General features: G+C 41.0%; 1 protein-coding gene across 1 annotated transcript in view; it reads left to right on the top strand.

Moving 5' to 3' along the window:
* The first annotated feature begins 1,626 nt into the window (after positions 1-1,626).
* Positions 1,627-24,884, top strand: part of asic1c (acid-sensing (proton-gated) ion channel 1c) — a 57,714-nt gene continuing 34,456 nt past the window's right edge. The window contains exons 1-2 of the mRNA XM_030767655.1: positions 1,627-2,151; positions 13,829-13,979. Of these exons, the coding sequence (XP_030623515.1) occupies positions 1,627-2,151; positions 13,829-13,979 (676 nt within the window). The remainder of the gene's footprint in view (positions 2,152-13,828; positions 13,980-24,884) is intronic.

Raw genomic sequence — 24,884 nt, 5'->3', positions numbered from 1 at the left:
ACTCCATTGCTTTTCATGGATGTGAACTGGCTAGAACAGCTTGATCTTGAACTGATCACATTACTGTTCATGTGGATTGGGATGGACTGACTGTGATGCCACCGACATGTTCATGGAACCATTCCCTGAACCATATCTAATCTGCATGTTCAGTTGTTCTGTGTCCTTCAAACTTTGCTCCAACATAATTTGTATCAGAGTGTCCAAGTGCCCCTCTCCAAAAAAGAAAGAAAAATCCAGACCATCACATTGCTGCCACAATGTGTATCTACCAAGTGGACCACTAATTGTAGAATTCTTGAAAAACAGTAAATCAATGAATAATTGAACTTATCCTTTGAATAGGCCTTCATTTTTTAAATATCTGAACTGGTACAGATAAACTATGTTAGGAAATAGAAGATTTTCCCACATTAGCATTTCAGTCCAAACTACACAACTCCATGACCAACGATAACTGACTGTTATACACAGACCTGACTCACAAAACTGACTTAAAATCGTGCCACTGATTTTGAGCAGTGTGAAGCCAAAGTCTATCTACAAGACTCACCACAGCATCCTGTTTTCCTCTTTTTTCTTCATTTATTTGTTTTAATTTGTTTCAAGACCCACAAAACAGCTCAGAGAGGATGTAGATGAGAGGATTTTACTGGACGCAACTGTAAGCGATTACAAAACATGCTGATCAAATTACGGCGGTTTACGTTTCAGTTCAGTTCCAATCCAATCACAGGGTAAATATTGTTTCCTGTGATGATTTTTCAAGATGAATAACATTAGGAGATTTAATTGTTATCATTATGACTCATATTTCTTTAAACAACAGCAGCCTCCTCAGTTTAATTTAATTAGCATGTGGTACTAAACAGGGCACTCTGCCAGACTGGGCCATCGAAATGTGTTATACCTATCATGTGCATTAGATAAAAGGGGGATAGGTGATGGTACCTAAGCTACAGATTTATACTGTAGTCATAATCTAATTAAAATATTTCTCAGCATGAACATCAATTTGCAGTCACTGATGGGAAAGTCTTATGGTAATTATATACTACACAACAGTATAGCCCTGCACATAATTTACGGAGGAGAAACAAAATATTGACTGCCAAGTAAATAGGCTTACTCTGTTTTATTTTCAGAGCAGTTCTATTAGTAAACAGCTACTATTTGTTTGCATAGTCAACACTTAATAACATAGTCAACACCAATTAAGTCAACACTTAATAACTAAATAAGAAAAAAGAAATAAAATTGCTGAAGAACAAGAAACTTAAAGTACATTATACAGCACAATCTTCCAGTCACTCCACGCTTCTGCATTGCCATTAGATACACGCACATTCAGTATTGATTGTTTCTACAGTTTCCGGGCTCGCTTTACAAACCCTTCCTTTGCCCTCCAGCCTGCCCACTGTGGATAAAATATATCCCCAAAGAAACTCTAGCTCCAGTTCTTTCCATGTCCTCCACAAATGCACCACAGGAAACTGTCTGTCAGCAACTGGACAGGCATCTCATGTGACCAGCAGCCCACCTCCATTCTTTGTCAGGGCTGAAAAAAAACAGAGACCAGTTCATCCACTAGTGTCTGAGAAGAGCTCTAATCTGATCACTGAAGCCATGGGAAACCCTGAGGAAGAGGAGCAACCCCGTGCATCAGACATCACTGTTTTTGGTGCTAACTGCACGCTCCACGGGCTCAGTCACATCTTCTTACCTGGTGGAGTAACTTTGCGTCGCCTGCTCTGGGCGTCTGCTTTCACAGCCTCTCTGTCCATTTTTCTGTACCAGGTGTTTGGTGCTGTGATGGAGTACTACCGCTACCCTCATGTCACCATACTGGACGAGATGGATAGTCCAGTTATGTACTTCCCAGCCATCACACTTTGCAATTACAACAGCTTCCGTCGGTCAAAAATGCTTCGGAACGACCTATTCTGGATGGCTGGGCTGCTTGGGGTGGAGCAGAGCGACTTTGATGACTACATGGCTGCCCTCGGCCAGCCAGTGGATGACAGCAAGTTCTTCCCCAGCAAGACGTTCAATATGCTGGAGTTTGTGCAAAGAACCAGCCATAACATCGAGGAAATGCTACTTGAATGCAAATATCGCGGCAAGGAATGTGGGCCAGAGAACTTTACCACAGTGAGTAAGAGCTGAGAGGGGAACCCAGCTTTTCAGACCTAAATCTCAAAACAGTTCTTTCCGTATCATAGATTACACGGTACAATCCTGACTTAATTTACAGTCTCAGTCTTGTGAATGTCCCAGTTATCATGTGGGACTGTGGAATGTAACATTTATATAGATAGGATCTGGTGATCATCGTCTTGAATTTATGTCTGATTGAAGAACTGTGACCTGTGAAATTGTGCAATGCAGGGTCATATAGAGGAAGGGCGTGTGCATGGAGGGAGAGTGTATGTTGAGGAAGGGTGTGCATGTAGTATTTTATTTGGTTAAAACAATGCAACAATGAATTGCTCAATATCTGTGCAGGATATATTATCATTTTTGAAACAGATACTAAAAAAGAAATGCTTCTCATCTATGTTACACTTCTCAGATTGTAACATTACGGTCACTCCACATCATCACTAGTATAGGAGAATAAAGTGCAAAGTATATAATCCTAAATCATTCTACCATTTCATGTTTTTACAGCATTTTAGATTTCAGAATATTTTACACTGCATTATTAACACAGAAACAAGGCCTTACATCCTTGTTTATTCCTTATGTTCCTGGCAAAAGAAAGTGCTGATGATGCTATTAAAATCAGCCACCTGAGTAGATCCCAAGACCAGCGTGCTGGTTAAGATCAGACACCCCTCCATGGGCAACCACAAAAGCTCGATGCCTTGTATTCGGCGCCAGGCAAAGGGCTGACCCACTGATCATTCAACCCAATAACTCGACAGCCTCTTATGTTTCACTGGGGGACTTGAGACATCATTGAAATAATAAGGAAAAGAAAAATACAGTGACTGAGGCTACTGTTTTTAATTGTAAGCTACAAGGCAACCACTGAGTTACACCTAATAGAAACGATGATGCTGACATGCAATCTAACACAGCTGGTCTGTAGCTCACCACTGAAATTAAACTTCCCCACTCCACTTGTATAACTGGTTTGATTTTACCTGATGTCATGTTATTCTCAGCATTTTGAAGATCTACTGTATATATGAAATGATGTACCAAATACGGGACAAATCGAGTCCCTTATTCATTCAATACGGGACGCAGCATTTTATTTTCCAATACAGGATGTTCCTGTATTATACGAGATGGGTGGCAACCCTAATTGTGACAGTGGCAGGTGCAGTAAAGGTCGCAGAGATGTGGCATCAAATACCAATGATGCTAACAGATGTTAAAAGATGCTACTTTATAGGCAGCTGGTGCTGATGAGGGTTGCAGCTAATGGTGGGTTGCCTGAGGGGTGGGGGGGGGGGGCACTGCAGAGATGTGAAAACAGGGTCCTGATGCTCATTACTGCTGTTAGAGCTTGTGGTTGGTTGCTAGCCAGTGCTGGCTGTAACTAGTAGCTAGCTGAGGCAAGCCGCCGTTCACTTTCCTTTACACTTAAACTGCTTCCTTTAGTTCTTGAATTCCCTTTGGGTCATCAGCCAGATAACTTCTTACTCTTTTCAAAAGCTTGAAATGTCTACTTGTCTGCATTCGTCTGTTTAGAATATTCAGATACCGCTGCCTGTTGCTTGCTTGGGTCAATAAGATCTTTTTTTCTCTGCCTTTTTCCTTTTCATTTTATAAAATGCTTGGCCACAGACGGGTGAGGAGAACAAGCAGCAAACAAACAAACAACCTTCAATCCCAACGGAGATATTCAAATAATTTATTTTTGATAGGATAACAAAGTTTTCCGCTCTAATATGTAAATGCTGACACAGCAATGGTAACTCCACCCCCCACCCTCCAAAAAAGGAAAGACAGAGAGAAAAAGAAAGAAAAAAGCAAAGTGCTGATGGTATGCATCAGTGCAGCCGCAGGTGCCAATGATCTGTTATCTTGTCGTGTGGCACAATCACAACAGAAGAAAATGAAAAAAAAGCAAAACATTTTTAAACTGTTGCTCTTGCTGCTTATGTTTTTGGCATCATTTTTCCAACTATTGTGCAGCCATTCTCCATAGTAATTATACAGCCAACAGACAAGAATATAATATTTTTATGAATATTAAAGCTTTGGAGTGGATTATAATTGGATTATGAATTGACGCATGCTACAAACCTGCCAACTATAATTATTGCGCCCTCCTTTCCCTCATCTATCAGCTATCAGAACAGTTTATTTTGTTGGCAAAAAAGTACAATAAATTAATTATATATACATGTTTTAAATTTCATTTACTCTCAGATCTGGAGCCTGGGGATTAAGTTTTAGTAATTCCGGCATTAATCTGTCTGCAGCCCTACATTTGTGTTCTGAGTTGAAAAAATGGAACAAGATCGGAACCAAACAAACATAACTGGCTTTGGTATTCATTGTTTCCATGGGGGGGGTTTACGGAAATATGATGGATACACACATGAAAAATGTCTAAAGGAGATGAAAATCTCCACATTGTCATTAATCCTTGCAAATCTATCCAAAGACAAATAGCCACTGATGTCAAACCACAATTTATACAGGTAAACATGCTATTGATGTGCATAGAACATGGCTCTCCAATGCAGTGCCAGTCATTGCCACAGAAATGCAACAAGCAAAGGTATGCATTTCCTCTGCTCTACAAGCACGAACTGTCTGGACATAAACAGTATACCAATGCATAACTGTCAAATATGAAAACCCTGTTTCATCTGACAGTCCTCAGACACATAGCATAGCATCATAATAAAAGCTGTGACTGTAAGTTAAAGCACAGTGGCCTGTTATACTTCATGAACCTTTCACCATAAAACACATACAGTATTCATCCCAATCTCTCCCAGGGTACCATACCAAACAACACCCTAAATGAAAATACAATTTTCCAAAGTTTAGTGTAAAATTCCACAGATTGATTGATCATTTCAGTTGTAGGAAGGTACAGTTTACAGTTTACATTCTAATGAATATATTCAAATTAGAAGTCAATACCTTAAAATTACAGATATTTTAATTACTTTTGCTACTTTTTACTACTTTTATCAGTGATGGTGCAGCTTATTTTTGCCTTCAAATCAAATGGTACCTGTGAACTGGGTGCCTAGAATACTAAAACCCATTATTTTCACCCTAAAAATTAAACTGAGTAGATCATGTAGTGAGGGACTGAACTGCACATGCAGGTGAGTTGAAAGGAGTAGATTTCACATTTACTTCTGGGGAATTCTTCATGGTTCTGGCATTTTGGAAACACAGTTTGAACAATGCAACAAAGTTTGTAAACAACTGTGGTAAAAATATATTTTATTTATATATTTCTTTCAAGTTTAGGAATCAGGAATGAGCAAAATGACTGCATTCATGTTTCCCAATCATCCAGCTAACTAACTGTCTAACTAAGCCACAACTAATTAAGTGATCTGTGTCCATTCTACTACAGGCTGGCTAACACATGACACTGAAATATGATCTGATGTGGAGAACATTCCTGTAAAATCTTGTGTGAAGATGGGTTAGATGCTGCTTGGTCAATAGGATTAGGCTGCTTACATTACAATCCAATCTCACTCTGTGTGAATGAAACCTGGACACACATGTCCACTCATTGCTTAGCCTTTCCAATGTACTGAATTTTGAGCGTGAGAGGACAAGTGAAATGTGAGTTTTATTGACAAGTGTTGTTACTTGACACCGACTGGTTTAAAAACTGTGTTGGAGATGCAGGGACTGGACTGAAACAGGAAGGTTCAGTCCAATGAGGTGGGATGTTAATGCCAGGAGTTAACATAGCCTTTTTGTATCGCAGTGACCTTTGGTTTAGAATTACTTTTTTTTCAGTCTGTGGATTTTATTTCCTCTAATGCCCCAGTAGATCTATATTCAGTCCCTTCTGAGGGGCTGAAGGTGTCCGCTTCAGATTGTGTTTCCTCTTTAGTGTAAAATGAGATTCCCCTAACAGCTTGGCATGGATTAAGAAAGCCTTAACATTTGACCATTTGGTATCTCTCTTTCAAAGCAATGCTGCTTAAATGATGTGAAACAAGTATGTGCAAAGCAAAGCATACTGCAGTGATATGGTACAAGAAGGAGTTGTGTTTGCAGTTGACTTTAAAACAATTCCTTTAATTTGTTTATTTGTTTTTTTTTTATTTAAACTGACACCAAATACAATCTGCACATGCTTACATGACACACCCCAGGTTCTAACTTCTCTTCTCTGGCGATCATTTTGAGTTTTTATTGTTTAGTCAGTGCCTTGTTTTCCTTGGTTCACTTAATTATTCAGTCATGGAGTTTACCTGTTTCCATTAATCTAGCCTGTTTTGCTGTTAGTAAAAATATTGCTAGTTTTCCCTAGTTTCCTTTGTGAAGACTTGATGTGATGTGCCCTTACAGTGATGTGCCTGAGCACCACCAGTGAGTCTGTGAGTCTATTTTGAATCCTGTGTTTATCCTGCTTTGTACCAGATTTTGAGTTGTTGTGCCTCTGTTTCCTGGCCTGTGTTCAATAAAAGCTGGTCATATACACATGCAGCCAGTATCTCAACCAATTTGTGGCACTACACTGAGGTCAGTCTAAACAACACCGATGCTTCTTTATCCAACATCCTTTTTTTAAACTTACGTGAAATCTTTTCTAAAAACAAATCTACTCTTTTCACTCTACCTATTGTGACGATCTGCTGGCGGCGCTTGGCATTCAGGGATTGTGGACAGGAAGGCCCGTCTCTGCTCCGCTCCACCCAGCCGGACCGTCAGGGTGGGATAGGGAAACCACCACACAAGGCTGAAATGTCTCCTTCACACACACACAACCTACGCACTGCATGGTTCTTATACTGTCCAGTCACATGCAGACTACATCATCATGCTCGTTACACTATGCTACGAAACCCCAGAAAAGCAAGGGATGCTGATGCATGGGTAATCGAGGCCCTGTTGTGCTGTTGTATTACTTCACCTGCACCATTTTGAAACACTTTCACAAAGACAGACAGAAACTGAATGTCTACTGGTGTTGTGTTGTGAATTTCAAAGCGCAGTGATAAATGTGAAAGTGAAGTCTGTCCAAGTGTTTCTGCAGGCAATGCACTCCTGGGCGGTTCTGACAGTAACAGAGCAGTTCTGTGTGATTTGATGGATTCTGCACCGTAATGGGGAAGCTTTGGGATGTGGGAAAAAGAATCTGTCACTTGCTGATACAGAGGAGAAATTGCCAGGGAATTTGAGAGCATCCAGGCAGTGATCTCAGCTATTTGATTTCAACTCTTCTGCAGGCTTGCGTCTCTTGAGGAATTAGTTTTACAATCAGTACACAATGGTTTTTGACTTCACTGCTCCAGTAATCCACCTGATCTTTTGAAACTTAAAAGTGTTTAAACTTCAGCTCACTTGAATGCAACTGTGCTGGGTTTTTTTTGTTTTGTTTCGTTTTGTTTTGTTTCGTTTTTTTTTTTGTTTTGTTTTTTTTTATGTTTTTCTTTCTGAAATGAATAAATTCTTCTGCAGCAAATTCATAATGTTGTTTTAGATTAGCTTTGTAATACTAGTCATAGATTGTCACTTAGATTAGCTCTGTCTCCATTGATATGGATAATGATTTAGATTAGCTCTGGTTCTTCTTTACATGGATAATGACTTAGATAAGTTCTGGTCCTGCTGTACAGGGATAATGACTTAGATTAACTGTTTTTGTTTTTCACTAGTAATGACTCAGATTAGCTCTGGTTCTTATGTACATGGATAATGACTTCGATTAGCTCTGCTCCTCTTGTCATGGATAGTGACTTAGATTAGCTCTGGATCTTATGTACATGGATAATGACGTAGATTAGCTCTGTTCTTCTTTACGTGGATAATGACTTAGATTAGCTCTGTTCCTCCTGTCATGGATAATGACTTAGATTAGCTTTGTTCCTCTTGCCATGCATAATGCCTAATGATAAAACATTGATGGTATGTCTGTTCAGTAAACAATACTACAGGGCACTGTTAATAAAGGATAGTGTTTTTGTAAAACTACACAAAAAGTCCACATTAAAGAAAGTAGGTCTATGCATGAGACAAAGTAATCCAGAGTCTTTAGTTGTCCAAAGTAGGATAAAAATAAGGTAAAATATGATGTTATAAACTACAACCACTTGTTTTGGTTTACAGATTGAGTTTATGCCAGAGCTGGCTGCAGTTCATTCTCTTAATGATACTCCAAAACAGTTTGCAATTAAATAATAATTTTAACTGAAATTGTATCTCATTCAGTTGATAGGAATTGTGCACTATAGGTAGCAGCTCTACTAACACAGCTAATCACAGTAAATGCTGGTAAAGAGTCTAGATTTGTGTTGCTGTAAGAGTAATGAAATATCATCACAGGCATCATCACAGAGAGGAATTCTTGGTCTTTCCATGTGTTGGTGTACACACTGATTCAGAACTGAGCAGCATATAACCATCAATATTTCCTCAATCCACCATGATTTTCATGTTGCCAGAGTTGTGTTTCATTGGAAAAAGACAAGAAACTATAAGTGACATAATCAGCAGGCCCCCTTATATCATTTTAATCATATATAGTGAGGTATACATGAAGGCTGTTCTTTGAGGAACATAAAATGAAGCCAGAGTGTGATATGGCCATGTCAGACTGACTTCCCTAGGGCTATGTCACTGTAACCCCGGTAACAGCATCACACCACAGAATGTAAGCTTTCGTGCAATCTGTGATTAATCCATGACAATGCCTTAACCTTTATGCGCTGCTCAGTATGCTGCAATCTCCAAACAAGAACATTCATTACGAGTAATTTGGGAGCTGATGCTGTATTTCAGCACCCACCAGGCCAGTCACCTGCTACACAGAAAGCCGTCTCTACAACTCAGTGAAGAAACCATGGTTAGGCCATGAACTTCCAGCTTCAGTGAAATTAGACTCCACTGAATTGTTAAATGCAAAAGTAAGCCCCAGCAGGCATAAACCAGGGAGCGTTTCCCCCGCCTAAACAAAGGCACCATGAGACAAATGACCATTTCAATGTCAAAAATTTTGGAAATTGTTGGCTCATATGCATAGTGTGCAACTGTGCACATGAAAGATGAAGGTGACAAGGTGAACTTCTTCTGCACCTTTGCAGCTGCATGGATTAGTTATGATCAGCACACCCTTCCCCTTCCGCACCCTTTGGCAATTCAAAGTTTGGCCAAAGGAGATGCTTAGGAACGGCAGCCAAAACAACAACAACAGAGACGCGTCTCCAGGGAAGCAAAGGAGAAGACACAGAGCGAAGCAAGCGAGAGTTCGGAACAGCCTGAGGTTGCAGGCACTTCGCCCTCCTCTGCCCACTATTCTGCTTGCAAATGTACAGTCTCCGGAAAACAAGCTGGACGACATCAGGGCACGTATCCAATTCCAAAGAGACATGAGGGACTGCAATATCCTTTGTTTCACTGAAACATGGCTGTCCCCCTCAGTGCCGGACAGATCCATACAGCCAACAGACTCCTTCATCGTCTGGTGTATGGATAGAACAGCAGAGCAGAGGTCAGGTGCTGGACCGCCCAATCAGAAGACATGCTATGAGATGTGTAGACTGGGATATGTTCCACTCCTCCTCCGAGGACGTCAAGGAATATGTGGAAGTAGTGACGTGCTTCATCGCCAAGCTTGTGGACGATGTAGTCCCTGTGACGAAAGTTAGGACCTTTCCTAACCAGAAACCATGGGTAGACAAATCCATACGCGAAGCATTGAATGCACACACTGCTGCCTTCAACGACGGTCCTCTGAATGGGAACATGGACGACTACAAAGCGGAGCCATACAAACTAAGGAGGGCTGTCAAAGACGCAAAACGACAGTGCAGGGACAGAGTTGAGTCACAGTTCCAACTCTCTGACACCCGACGCATATGGCAAAGAATACAAACAATCGGACTTCAAAGGCAATGTCTCCTCTATGGTGAATGCTGATGCTACTCTCACTAACTCTTTCTTTGCCCAGTTTGGTGCTAATGACGCTAACATGAGCATAGGTACTAGCACTTGGGAATCGAGCCCTGCTGCGGGAGGTGAGCGCTTACTCACTGTCTCAGAGCATGACAGCAGGAGAGCTCTGAAATGAGTAAACACCAAGAAGGCAGCGGGTCCTGATGGCATTCCTGCGTGCATCCTAAAAACATGTGCAGATCAGCTAACCCCTGTATTGACAACAATCTGCAACCTCTCCCTAGCCCAGATCGTAGTACCCACATGCTTCAAAAGATCTGTTATTGTTCCTGTGCCCAAAAAGTCCTCCCCGATGGAGTTAAACGACTACACATATGACTGTGTGACAAAGAGCAGCTCCTAAGCAATCGTAGTTTGCAGATGATACTGTGGTGGTGGGCCTGATCACCAATAACAACGAGAAGGCCTAGCTGGAGGAGGTGGAGGACCTGACAAAATGGTGCCAGGTCAACTGCCTCTCCCTTAACGTCAACAAAACAAAGGAGCTGGTAGTGGACTGCTGCAGGACATGACAGAGGAGCTACACCCCCTCTCCATCAACGGTGCCCTAGTGGAAAGAGTGAACAGTCTCCGATACTTCAGCATACTCATCACCGAGGACCTGACATGGACCACCCACACTACCGCCCTGGTGAAAAATCTGCCAAAACAGATTTTAAAAATCTTCTACTCCGGTACCATCGAGAGCATTCTAACAGGATGCATCACCACCTGGTATGGGAACTGCTCTTCACAGGACCGTAAGGCCCTGCAGAGGCTAGTGCAACTAGCTGAGCGCACCACTGTTCTAATGCCCCTCCAGGACTTGTATACCAGGCGGTGCAGCAACAGAGCCGGCAGGGTTATGAAGGATGCCCATCACCCTAACCATGGACTCTATCAGTGGCTGCAGTCTGGCAGACGGCTCTGCAACCTCAAGGCCAACGCTGAGAGGCTCCGTAGGAGCTTCTTCCCCAGGCCATCAGATATTACTGCAGTGATACCCAAATGTGAGCAATTCTCTTTCTTTCCTCTGGCCTCTTTGACAGTTGCTAAGTATCTCCTCTCCAGTCTAACACAAATCCCTCATTCAAACTTGTTTCTCAAATATTTTAAATCTAAATGTAATTTAATCACAATAAAAGGAGCCATACATTCTGACAGAAGGCACCATTACTGTCCTGGTCCATTATTTTACAATAGCATTGGCCTGGTTGCAATCAATATACATTTCATTCAAGCATGAAAGAAATGTGTGAAGAAAGATGCCAAAGAAATGACTAGGACACCATGTTTACAAAAGTTTTATGTTTTATCTTCTTGAATGTTCACTCCAGGAAACAAATAGACCAGTTTAGGCTGATACAAACTCATCAGACTTACAAACTAGATGTAATATTCTACTAAAAAATTCTAGTATGCTACATGACAAAAAATATTTGTTGTCCATTACCTGTAATACTTTACACCCTTGTAATTCACATTAATTAATATTAAATATTTAAATAGACATCTATTTCTAATGTGCTGCTCTTGCATAGAATTTGGAGCAGAGCAGTGCAGTGGCAGCAGGACTAACCAACACTTTTTAGAGACCTAACCGAGACCTAACACCCACTGTGTTTTTTAGAGACCTAACAGAGACCTAACACACTCTATCTTTTTTTTTTTTTTTTAAACTAAATGTTTATCTGGTTTTGCAGCGGATGATGCAGTGATTAGACTATGTTGACACAACAGCAGGACACAATGCTGTGATACCCCTGAGACATGGTTATTCTCTAAGGTTATTTTCTCCTGCTACTACAGCTAAAACTATCACAATTACTTGCTGTAATGAACTTTATTCATGAAACCATGGTCATCACTATAGGAAAAAGGACCTGCCACAAGGCATAAGGCCTGTCTATTTGTTGGTTGAGGGAAAAATAAGGAGTAAGCTGACCATCAAATCTTTCCAGCTCTTTGTGAACATGTATCTGATGCAAGGCTTTGAATCAGTTCAAGGAACAAAAACGAAATCCAGAAACAATTGATATTTTGCTGGGAACAAAAACGAAACCAGAAACTTTGTATTTTCTAATGTTCTGGAACAGAAATATTTATTTGAAAGAACAGCAACCAGTTAATAACGTTATTTTTTCATTCTTTCATTTATTACAACAAATTACAATACTTTCTGCTTGCAGTAACTTTGGTGCGTAGTTTAATTCCTGTCTTCCTCTCAACGTCGCTCACGTCTTCCGATAGCAGACATAGATTTCCCGGCGGCAGGGTGGTGACATAGCATGAAAGTGAAATGTGGTGTGGTCTCCCTATTCGCAGCCAGAGGAGGTAAATATTATGCTATGCACCTTATAAAATGTTGGTCCCAGATATCAACTTCATCAATGTTTGAGCCTACAATGGTATGTGTGTTTTGGCTATATACGCTAACTTTTCATAAAGGTTGTAGCTACGTAGTCTATTGAGTAGCCTAAAACATATTTGTTGCTGTTTGACAATAAACGACTTGGCATAAATAACCCGTATCTTCATTCGTGTATACAGAAAAGCTTAAATGTATAAGAGTTCATGAGTTTCGCATCGCGGGGCACACTCCTCCCTGCTTTTTGTTGTTGCCACTGGAGCATGCCGTCACGCCTAGTTCTGTGATTGACAACAATGGAAAAGCAATCAAACGACCGGGAAGCCACAGTGGATTTCAGCCTGAGGACAAATTGGACTACAGCACTCCTAGTTAGTGATGCAATGCGTTTTTGTTACGTTTTAATTAATTAGCAATAGGAACTATAGAGTAAAATATCTATCAATAGACATTTTTATACCATCCGAACGATACATGTTGTCATGTCACACAGCCCTACATGGAACGTTATTAACCGGTATTTCATTCGGTTCTAACTGGTTCAGGAACGATCATTTTAAGGTGGAACACAGAACCGGAAACGTTAAAATACAGATTCTGCTTGGAACGAAGCAACTAAAAAAAATTCTGGTTTGAAGCCCTGATCCTCTGTTTCTGTTCATTGTCACACTGGATAATGCAAAAAGAACACCTTTTGTGGGATAGATGGGCAAGCTGGATCATTCAGGCAAATTCTGTTGTTTCTGTCAGAACTTTCATGAATTAGTCAAAAATTGCACATTGATGTTTTTAGATGTTCTAGAAGCACAGAGTTTCATGTGGGGACACCACATCCACTGAGATAACAGTTGCTATGTCTAGGGAATAAAAAATGTCTTGATAATGTACTTTTTTATGAAACATACTGTGTCTTACAAACAGTATCACTAAAAGTAAGTTATGAGTTAATATTATAATTTAAAAAATAACTGGTTATTTGTTTCATGCTTAATGGCCACATGCAACACTAATTAACTGCAGTGGCATCCATTGCTTGGTCATGAGTCCCAGTAACCCAAGCTGACATGCTTTATGGAGTTCACTTTTACATCATGAAAAGTATCCAACAAAATACTATTGTATAATACTATTATTACTGTTTGAGCAGTATTTCATAATTATAAATACAGATTGCACAGAAGTATATTATTAGTATGCTATTTTAACCTACCATATGTAGCATTTGTAATGTGTATAAGTACCTGATGGAATATAATAAGGAAATGGCTTCATATTCATAGGAATATGCCAGCCTATCTGAATCACTATAGATATGTAAGTGATAAGGATTAATATATTTTTCTGTGTTTGGTTCCTTAGATTTACACAAGATATGGAAAGTGTTACACATTCAACTCAGGACTCGACGGCAACCCTCTGCTCACTACACTGAAGGGCGGCACAGGGAATGGTCTGGAGATCATGTTGGATATTCAACAAGATGAATACTTACCAGTTTGGGGAGACACAGGCAAGTGTTTGACCCTTTTCAAATAAAACTGCCCAAAATCCTTGGAACTAACATATTTGTATCATTATCATTAACCTGGCCTATGTAAGATGATCTATAGCCTGAATTTCATATTCCATTCATTCTGGCTTTGTGAGTCATAGTTTGGGCCAGATCTAAAGACTTAAATGTTTTTTAAATGTTTATAAAGCTGTGAGCACAAGCAAAAAAATAAAAAATAAAAAAATAAAAAATACTGTTTTACTAACATATCGTTTAAAGGTTTACTGCTCTAGAACTTGGAATTTGAAAAAGTAGTAGATTTTTGTGTGGATACTCTTATTAATATAAAATTTTGGCCTTTCTGTTGGAGTTTCAGTTGTTGTATAAGGGTGGGGGTGGAAGGAGCAAAAGGCGCAGATGTCATGCAAATAGATTTGTACGTTTAGGGGCAGACTTATAGCGACTAATTTACTTGTACAGAAAAATGGAATGCACAGGCAAGCCTAAATGTACTGAGTAATGTGTTCAATAACAGCCCCAAACATTCTCATTTAAATAAATTGTACATTTTAAATAGCGTGTTTGCTGTGATATTTTGATTCAGAACATAACAAGCTTGAGTGGACAGAGCAGCTGGGTGAATCTGTGACAGGGAAGTTCTCTCCCAGGTCTATAGGTGTCAGGTCTCTGTTCCTACCTCCTTGTTTCCTGGCCTGTCATAGGGAAGTTGGATCTGATTGGCTAATCATCTTGTTAGTTCATTGTTTGTGTGTAACTGTCCCCAGTTTGTTCCCTGATTTTGTGTGTGTGTGTATGTAATAGAGCCTGATATTATCGGCCGATATAAGCTACTTGCTGATAAATCGTATCAGCGTTTACAATGGCCGATAAGTGACAATTAAAAAAGAAACAGAGAGACGGAAGTTGTTATGAATGTTGACGTTGCGTAGTTTGTCCTCTACTGCAACTGCAACTCTACTGTCCAACACTGCAACTCCACTGTTAGTGTCCACTGTTAACACACGTGCAAACACAACAAATGACAACAATCGGCTGACCTAAGCAGAGTCGAGCAGAGTAGCCCACAACGGAGATGATCTGTGTTCTCTGTAAGTTGATAATTGTCGCGTGAAATACATTACTCAAATAATAATAAACGTCCCCTATCTCGTCTCCTCTTATCCCAAATAAGCTTGACAACATTTATGTCAGCCATGCGTGGTTTTGCTGCAGTAATGTGAAAGCCCGAACCGTCGGTCAAACAACAAAATTACGTTAAATGTTAGGGTATTTGGGTGGCGTAGGCGAAGTTGTCGACAAACTTGATTGTAGGTTTATGTATTAAACAGCGCAGCAGTTCTAGCGAGTAAACAAATAATGGTTCTATCATGTCTCGTCCGTATTTCTGGCAGCATCGCCTCCAGCGGCTTATAACACTATCCATTGCTTAACGAGGTTACCCACAAAGATAGCTAAAGCCATGTTTATCAGTGGAAGACCGCTAACGTTAAGGCGCGGATAATCTATAGCGTTTATCTTATTCTGCCTAAATGAAGCAATCGTAAGTATATCTGCGACTCGGATGCCTGTAGTTAGAGTGGGTGCATTGGTAATTATTAAACCAGAGGGGACACGTAAATAAACGTGAGCTGCACAAGTATCTAACATGGCTTGGTAGCCACACAAAGTTATCAGCCTCTCTTTCAAATGTGTGAAATCCCAAAGTCCTCGATAACGATTTATACATATCTTCAGTGCAGCTACAAAGGGATAATAAAGGACATTTAAAGAGGTTGCCTGACAAAGTCATATTAGGGATAGACTACATTAAGTATGTTAATGTAATGTAAACTAGGATAAATTATTTTATTGTGATATTGACTTTTCTATTGAACTTTTGAGATCTGACAGGTGGAAACAATGCTCTTTTTTATCTAATGTGGGTGGCTCTCAAAAGGGCCTTTTTGTAGGATGCTTATAACATCGGTTGCCAGGGGACTGCACCCTCAGCAGAGAAATAGGAAACAAAGGTCTCACTGGGAGATTTCACAACCATCAGTCATATTCCCAAATATCACAAGATCATACTTGTCACCTTAACCATAGCCAAAAAAACAATACTCCTAAACTGGAAATACAGGCACAAACTTTCAATATCACAATGGCTTAATCTGTTAACAGACTACCTCTCAATGGAACGAATCACAGCTAAAAACAATAAACAGACCAAAGAATTCAGGAAAACCTGGGAATCCATCCTTGTAGCTCTAAACTTTCCAACAAATTGACCCCCCCTGCCTTCCCTTCCAATGTTTTTCTTTTTTCTTTTTTCTTTTTTTTTTAAAGAAATTAAAAAAAAAAACAAAGGTCTCCCTCACATGAATTGCCTCCCATGTGGCGTTGTTGGTCCCTACTCTTCTGGCCTCTCGAAGTGCTGAAGCTCCCTCTGTCGCACTAGCTACTGCTTCTGTCCTTGTCCTTGTGGTCCTCCGCATGTAGTTGTGCAGGACACAGGTGGCTTTCACACAGGCTTCCACATTTGCAGGGCTGATGCCGATGATACGCCTGTACATCCGCCACTGTGATGAGACAATACCAAAGGTATTCTCTGCTATCATCCTGGCATGTGAAAACCTGTAATTGAGCACCCTGTTCCTGCTGGAGAGATTGGGGCCAGGGAAGGGCCTCATGAGGTCTCTCCAGAGGGGAAAGGCCTCGTCTCCCACAAAGACATGGGGCAGGGGTCCCAGGTGCTCTGCTCCTGGCAGCAGAGTGTCTTCAGGCAGATTGAGGGTTCCATCTCTTAGGGCCTGACCAAAGGGGGAATTGGCCAGAGTCCCTCCGTCGCTGCTCCTCTCCTAACTGCTGATGTCCACCACATGGAAGCAGTACCTGGCATCTACAACAGGTAAGAGGACTATAGAGAAAGTCCGCTTGTAGTTGTAGAATAGCGATCCAGAAGTCCTTGGAGCCTGGATCACCACATGCTTCCCATCGATAGACTCCACACATTTTGGGAAGTTCCAGCGCTTGGCGAAGTCTGAGACAATGGCACTCCAGTCTTCTTTAGTCGGAACAGGCATGTATTCCTCCACCAAAGAGTTCCAAATTGTCCTAGAGATGCCAACCACTGTGCTATGTCCCACACGATAGCTGTGAGCTATGGTACAGTAGGAGTCCCCAGTTGCAAGGAATCTATTGCAATATTGAGAATATGTTGGAATGTAAGTCATATCACAGAAGTTATAAGTTTGATAGTAATGCTCACTTAAAATAATCAGCTATTTTATTTGGAAAAAAAATAGATAATAGATAAATGTGTTACTTTGGTTGGCTTTTTATTCTGCGGAATACCTGCATTAAATCACGCCTCCTGTAAAATAATTTACACTAACCGTAGGCAAATGGCAAGCCATTCAGCTGGAGACTCGGCTCACCGGTAATTTGTATCCATCTTTGCAATCCAAGGTGCCACCTTTACGAGCAGGGCATCAAATTGGGTTCTCTCCAGCCTGAAATAATTCTGGAAGCTGCCATCATCCAGGCGCAACTCCTGAACCAGCCGATGGAATTCACCATGCTTGTTTCGGGTCTGAAGATTAATGCTGAGGTCAAGGAAAGATGTGAAGGAGAATTTATAAGGACTTAAGAAAAGACAACTGCGGTGCTAAGAGAATCCGACTGCACTTACATTAGGCTACGGTGGATGTTATTGACTTGGGTCTGTTGTGGTAAAACTACAATGTTCCAAAGATGGACTGCTAAAAGCGTATCTTAGATACTTCACCCTGTGCATTCTTACCACGTTGCTTCATGCAGGCTATATAAACCTGGACAACCCGTTGGCAAGGTTGGAATTGAAATGAAAAAGGAAAATAGGCTACCAGTCAGAGAAGTGAAATGAAATGGTTGTCATGTTGAGAATGGTTGCTCACGCTACCCCTCCTGTACACTCATGTTTACCAACATGAATCCCGGTAAGTATGATTGTATGAAAATAATTGTTAAATTTATGCAAGATAGGCATAACATGTTAGGCCTCCAAATCTATTCCTGTACATATCATCATTCTTAAGTGTCCAACATGTTGAATTAAAAACATCATCTGGCTAAAAGTGTCTAATATCCCTTGTTGGTCATGTTGATCGTCTGTTTTCGTGAATGGCTGAATGGTGTGTCACTTTTAATGTTTCTGCCGCTAGGAATTGTAGGACGGTATTATCTCCTTTCCTTTCATACAGGATGGTTCAGTCTACCCTATACTAGAGGAGATAAGAAATGAAGCATTGAAGCACCTTTCCTTGGCATGTAGAGAATTCGACCAGCTCTTATCATGGCTGCCACTTAGATACTCCCAGGTCATTTCACTCAGTTAGGAACCTTCTTAAGCAAAAAAGACTATTCGACTGCACCCTTAGAGTGCAGCCCTGTTCGTCCCATAGACAAAGTCCACTCCTGACTTGACTCACTAATAAGGTGGCTTTGTCTCATGCTCTTAAATTTAAGTGATGTTTTCTAACTCCACTAATCTCAGGCATCATCAAGTTTGCAGCTGCTTCTCACACATGTTAAACAGACCAAATGATTACTCCTCTCACAATGCCAAGTTTGTAAAATGTGCAGAATTCATTTTCATTCATTTGCATGACACCTTCCATTTGTTTGCACTTTGCACTTCTTATTTTACAATTCCCAGATACAACAATTGACATTCTAACCTGAATCGATTAATGTCATTTTAATCAGAATGCTCAGGTGAAGATCCACAGCTCGCATGGGTAGCTAATTTAAGACTGACAAACTTCTGTCCGTTAGCATAATCAATCGGTCTGCTTCCTCTTGTTTACGCAACAACAGTTGTTCAGATTCTCTCCTTTGTATGCGAAAGACCAGTTAAACACAACTCTATTTTTTCCATTATGTTGCAAGATATGACTGACAATGTACCAGGCTCCCTTGTTTTTGTCCACTATCTCAGTGTACCTCCAAACCATATATTATTATAGTGGACACACTGCTTTCTGTCAGAGAGATAAGCTTTAAACCAAGAGAGCACCAGGCCACAAATGCCAATTTGATTTTCCAGGCGCTTTAACAATATAGTGTGATCGACTGTGTCAAATGCTGCACTCAGATCAAGCAGAATAAGAATAGAAGTAGCACCAGCGTCCGTGGCTAATAAAAGATCATTAGTTACTCTAGTAAGCGCGGTTTCAGTAGAGTGAGAACACTTGAAGCCTGACTGAAATATTTCAAACAAACTGTTAGAGGACATATGGGCTATCAGCTGTGCAGCTACAACTTTTTCAAGGATTTTTGAAAGAAACAGGAGATTAGAGATCGGCCTATAATCATTTAAGGATTCAGATTCAAGGTTAGTGTTTTTTAAGTAAAGGCCTGATCACAGCCGTTTTAAAATCGGAGGGTAAAACACCAGATTTAAGTAGCAGAGTGCACCAATCTGGACAGCTAGACTGAGGGGAGTGATTCTGGGTAAATTTAGACACTGTATCAAAAAGGAACCTGCTTCAGCGCGTGGGTTTCATTATTAAACCAAGGTGTTAAGTGTTTACACCTATTTTTTATAGTTAATGGTGCTACCATATCTAGTACATTACGGAGGGTAGAATTTATACTGTCTGTCAAGTCGTTCAAAGATCTTTGCTGATCATTGAAAGAGTTGAGGGCAGTAGGAAGCAGGTCAGCGAGCACAGCAGTGGTGGAAGCATTAATGCGACGGCAGCTACAAATCGTGGTAGAGACGACTGGCGTGAATGGGAGAGTTACCTGGAAAGTAATAAGAAAATGGTCTGAGAGGGCAGTGGAGTAGGGAAAGGTGACTATGTGAGAGGCCGCGAGCTAGAATAAGATCTAAAGTGTTGGCATTGGAATGGTTCCTGGACATATTGGTTGAAGCCAAAAGTGTCTATGATAGCTCTAAAAGCTTTATTAAGAGAATCAGAACTGTTATTGATGTGGATATTAAAGTCCCCCAGTATCAGGATTTTATCCACTCTAGCTAGAATAACAGAGATAAATTCAAAGAACTCATCTAGAAATTGGCCATAGGGCCCCGTTGGACAATAGAGCACTACTCTGAGGAACGATGAGGTAGTGCCGGATTGCTTCACGGAGAGCAGTTCAAAGGAGGCAAAATTAGGTAAAATAAGGGTGTTAGGAGAAAATTTAATATCATAGATTAGAGCTACACCCCACCTTGTTGCCCTAGCAGCATAGGAAAATGAATAGTTGGGGGGGTGGAGCTTCATTTAAAGGGAGAAAAACATCTGGCTTTAATCAAGTCTCACACAAACCCATCATGTCAAGGATAAGATCACTGATCAAGTTCGCTAATCAAGAACCTCTTATGTGAAAGCGATCTGATCTTGACAAAACCTAACCTCGGTATTGCCGGGCTTGAAGTGATCATATCGGAGGAAGTCAGTTGAACTGGAACTAAGTTGCCACGAAATATGGTCTGTCTAGCTCTAGAGTGAAATGAGTTATGTGGGCGTGAAAGTACACTAATGGGAAAAAAATTTCTACTAGCTGAATACATAGTCATATTAGTCTTAACATTATGATGTTCATTACGATGAACATTATTCATTAGAAGGATACTTTGAACAGGGCAACGGTTTTCTCGTTGTCTCTGCCTGACCAGTACCCCGGCTCTCTTGCCCCACTTCCTTCTCCAGTACCATTTACAAGGCGTGGCAGGTGGGCTAAACAAGTCTGCTTAGTCTGTTGAATAATGTTTGGCTATAAAATTTGTATCCATCGTAGATCTGATGTCAGTCAAAGTCTGTCAATTGTAGGTGATCATTCAAAAATATAGCATTGTTCAAAAATATAGCATTGTCACATAAAATAGTGTGAATAAATTAACAAAAAGTACGGAAGTAAGGAAGTGTAAGGAAGAGCTCAGAGAACGACAGCCATCTCTATGGCACGTGACCTCTGACTACCATGAGCTTAACTATGGTGTTCCTCAGGGATCAGTCCTTGGCCCTCTTTTATTCTCTATTTACATGCTCCCTTTGGGTGACATTATTTGTAGTTACAACATTAACTTCCATTGTTATGCTGACGATATTCAGATTTTCTTACCTATCAAGCACAATGACCACTCTGAATTGGCTAACCTTGAGGCGTGTCATTGTGCTATTAAGGGTTGGATGTCTTCAAATTTCCTGATGCTTAACACAGGCAAGACTGAAATGCTGGACATTGGTCCCCTACACATAAGCATCTTCTAGTGATCTTACCCTAAATTTTGACAACTGCATCATCACTCAAAACTCTTCAGCTAAGAACATTGATTTTTGACTCTAGTCTCTTGCTAGTCAGTCATATCAAAAACACAACCAAAACTGCCTTTTATAACTTCCATAATATTGCTAAAATTAGGCCCTTTCTAAGTATGGCTGATGTAGAAACCATTGTTCACGCATTCGTCATGTCTCACCTCAATTACTGCAATCTTCTGTACTCTGTGTGGCCTGCTTCTGGTACCAAAAGTCCTCTGCTGGTCCAGAATGCTGCTGCTGCCAGCATTCTGACCAGTAGAAGGAAGTTTGATCACATTACACCTGTCCTGGTTTCCCTTCATTGGCTCCCAATTCATGCAAGGGCAGATTTTAAGGTCCTCTTATTAATATATAAAATTTTACATGGACTTGCACCCACCTACCTATTTGACTTAATTACACCCTATAACCCCCCTCGTACCTTGCGCTCTCAAGATTCTGGACTGTTAGTCGTTCCAAGAGTTAAAAAGAAGCCCGCTGGCAACCGAGCCTTTTCCCTCCGCTCTCCCTTACTCTGGAATGGTTGACCTATAGAAATTAGGGGGGCAAACTCTCTCCATACCTTCAATACCAGACTAAAGACTTGTGTATTAGACTTATCTAAGACTTATCTATTTTCTCTAACTTATGGATAATATAATTTTGATTTGACTTGATTTGTTATAGACATGTAAAGCCCTTTGAGACTAGTGATATTAGGCTCTAAATAAACTTGTATTCTTCTTCTTCTTCTTCTTCTTCTTGTTCTTATCATTATTATTATTATTATTTACAGCTTGTTCCAGCATCTGCATCTTAGTCTGGTATGCCACCAGCTCTGTATTTTTCACAAGGCACTTCTCTGATGACCAGCACTGCTTTTGGGGGCTTCTGGCTATGGGAGCTCATCTAAGTGGAAGTGTTGGTTTCCATCTATGTTTACCTTAATTTTTTTCAGCTTTAGCAGGTTTCAAGTTTATTTAGGGCCCAATATCACTGTTTACAGTCTCAAAGGGCTTTACATGCCACAACAAACATAACAGGACGGCACCCCCTGACTTAATCCTGCTGGCGGGCAAGAAAAAAATCACAGAGAGGAGACCCCCTTCTTGGCCAGACAGGTGTGCAATAGGTGCCGACCCAGCGGGCAATTACAATTTCAAGTAAATACAATCAGAACACAAACAAAGGGGATGGCGATACTGACAGGAGGCTGATGGGGGATGAAAAATGGGAACACCAGGATGGATCGGTCTGGTGGGCAGGAGGAGTCAGGATCACTGGTATCTCAAGGGTAGCTTGTGTGGCTCGACAGAGAGAGAGAGAGAGAGAGAGAGAGACATTGTTAGATATGTTCATTTCCTCATTTCCACATAATGGTTAAGGGATGCCCGAGAACCCTCCAGATCTGCTCCTTTATCTAGTAAAGGCTTGGCTAAACAGATAAGCTTTCAGCCTTGACTTAAATATAGAGACTGTGTCTGAGTCTCGAACACTAATCGGAAGGTAGTTCCATAACTGTGGGGCTCTATAAGAGAAGGCTCTGCCCCCTGCTGTAGCCTTCGCAATCCGAGGTGCCAACGAATGGCCTGCACCTTTTGATCTAAGTAGGTGTGGAGGATCATAAAAGACCAGGAGTTCGCTCAGGTACTGTGGTGCAAGACCATTCAGTGCTTTATAGGTTAATAGTAAGATTTTATAATCAATGCAAGATTTGATTGGGAGCCAGTGCAGTATGGATAAGATAGGAGTGATGCGGTCATATCTTTTGGTTCTAGTAAGAACTCTGGCTGCTGCATTCTGGACTAACTGCAACTTATTTATACACCTATTAGAACAACCAGACAGAAGGGCATTACAATAGTCTAACCTAGAGGTAATGAAAGCATGAACCAATTTTTCAGCATCTTGAAATGACAATGCATTTCTTATCCTGTTAATATTTCTAAGATGAAAGAAGGCTATCCTGGTAATGTTATCTACATGAGCTTCAAATGAAAGGCTGGAATCAGTAATTACACCAAGGTCTTCTACTGCCGCACAAGATGAAAAAGAAAGGCCATCCAGAGTTACTTACGTGATCAGAATGCTTACTCCAGTACAAGTACTTCTGTCTTTTCAGAGTTAAGTAAGAGGAAGTTAGTAAGCATCCAGTGCCTAATATCCTTTACACATTCCTCAATTTTGTTAAGCTGGTGTCTCTCGTCTGGCTTCGCTGAGACATACAACTGTGTGTCATCAGCATAGCAGTGGAAGCTAATACAGTGTTTACGAATAATATTACCTAGGGGTAGAATATATAAAGAAAAAAGCAGTGGGCCTAAAACAGAGCCTTGTGGGACACCAAACTTTACCTCAGTATGTGTAGAGAAGTCACCATTTACATCAACAAAATGATAACAATCAGTCAAGTAGGACCTAAGCCATAAGAACAACATTTTCTAATTTATCAAGGGGAATAGATGGTGCCGAAGGCTGAACTAAGGTCAAGAAAGACAAGCAAGGAGACACAACCTTCATCAGAGGCCAGGAATAGGTCATTTACAACTTTAATCAGTGCTGTCTCTGTGCTATGATGAGGCCTAAATCCTCCCTCACTCCCTATCTAAGCCACTTATCCTAATCAGTGTGGCAGGGGGTGCTGGAGTCTATCCCAGCACTCATAGGGTGAAAGGCAGGGAAACACCCTGGACAGGTTGCAAGTCCATCACAGGGCAGACACACAGACAAACACACTCACACACATTCATACCCAGGGGCAATTTAGCATCTCCAATTCACCTAACCTGGGAGGAAATCCATGCAGACACAGGGAGAACATGCAAACTCCACACAGAAAGGGTCCTGGCCACCCAGTTGGGAATCGATCCCGAGACCTTCTTGCTGTGAGGCAACAGCGCTACCATGCAAACTCCACACAGAAAGGGTCCTGGCCACCCAGCCAGGAATCGATCCCAAGACCTTTTTGCTGTGAGGCAACAGCGCTACCCACTGCGCTACAGCCTTTTCTAGGATCTTGGACATAAAGGGGAGGATTGATATTGGCCTGTAGTTGGACAACAAACAGGGGTCGAGATCAGGTTTTTTTAATTAGGGGTTTGATAACTGCTAGTTTAAAGGATTTAGGTACATTGCCAGTGCTAAGGGAGGAATTGATTATTTTTAGAAGAGGTTCGATGACTACTGGTAGTATCTGTTTGAGGAAACATTTAGGTAGGGGATCTAATACACAAGTTGGTGAGCTTGATTGCTTGGGGAGATTGCAGCTATTTGGAGACACTGCTGAGGAGAGAGTTGACTTAGTTCAAGTTTACTTGGTCCTTGAGTTTTCCAGCCCAGCCTTGCTCTCACAGTGACAGGTCATTCTGGTGGCCCCATAGACACTGGCTTGATGGGCATGATTAAGTGAGAATAAGGATGAATGATTGCGCATGGTCAAGTGTCTGGGTTGCCAGTTCTCTGAGGTGCCTGTACTTTTGGTGAAGGCTTGCTACCTCATGAGTATGCTTGGCTACTGCCAGTTACTCAACAGCAAGTGCCTCTCAGTCACATAGTTCCTCTTATGCTAGTTGGCAGGAGATACTATAGAAATTAATGGATGATCCATTAAATACATGGTGACCCTACCTGCTGT

Source organism: Chanos chanos, chromosome 3, assembly GCF_902362185.1.
Source record: "Chanos chanos chromosome 3, fChaCha1.1, whole genome shotgun sequence".
Taxonomy (NCBI): Eukaryota; Metazoa; Chordata; class Actinopteri; order Gonorynchiformes; family Chanidae; genus Chanos; species Chanos chanos.
The sequence above is the reverse complement of the archived record's forward strand: the minus strand, read 5'-3'. Positions and strand labels throughout refer to the sequence as shown.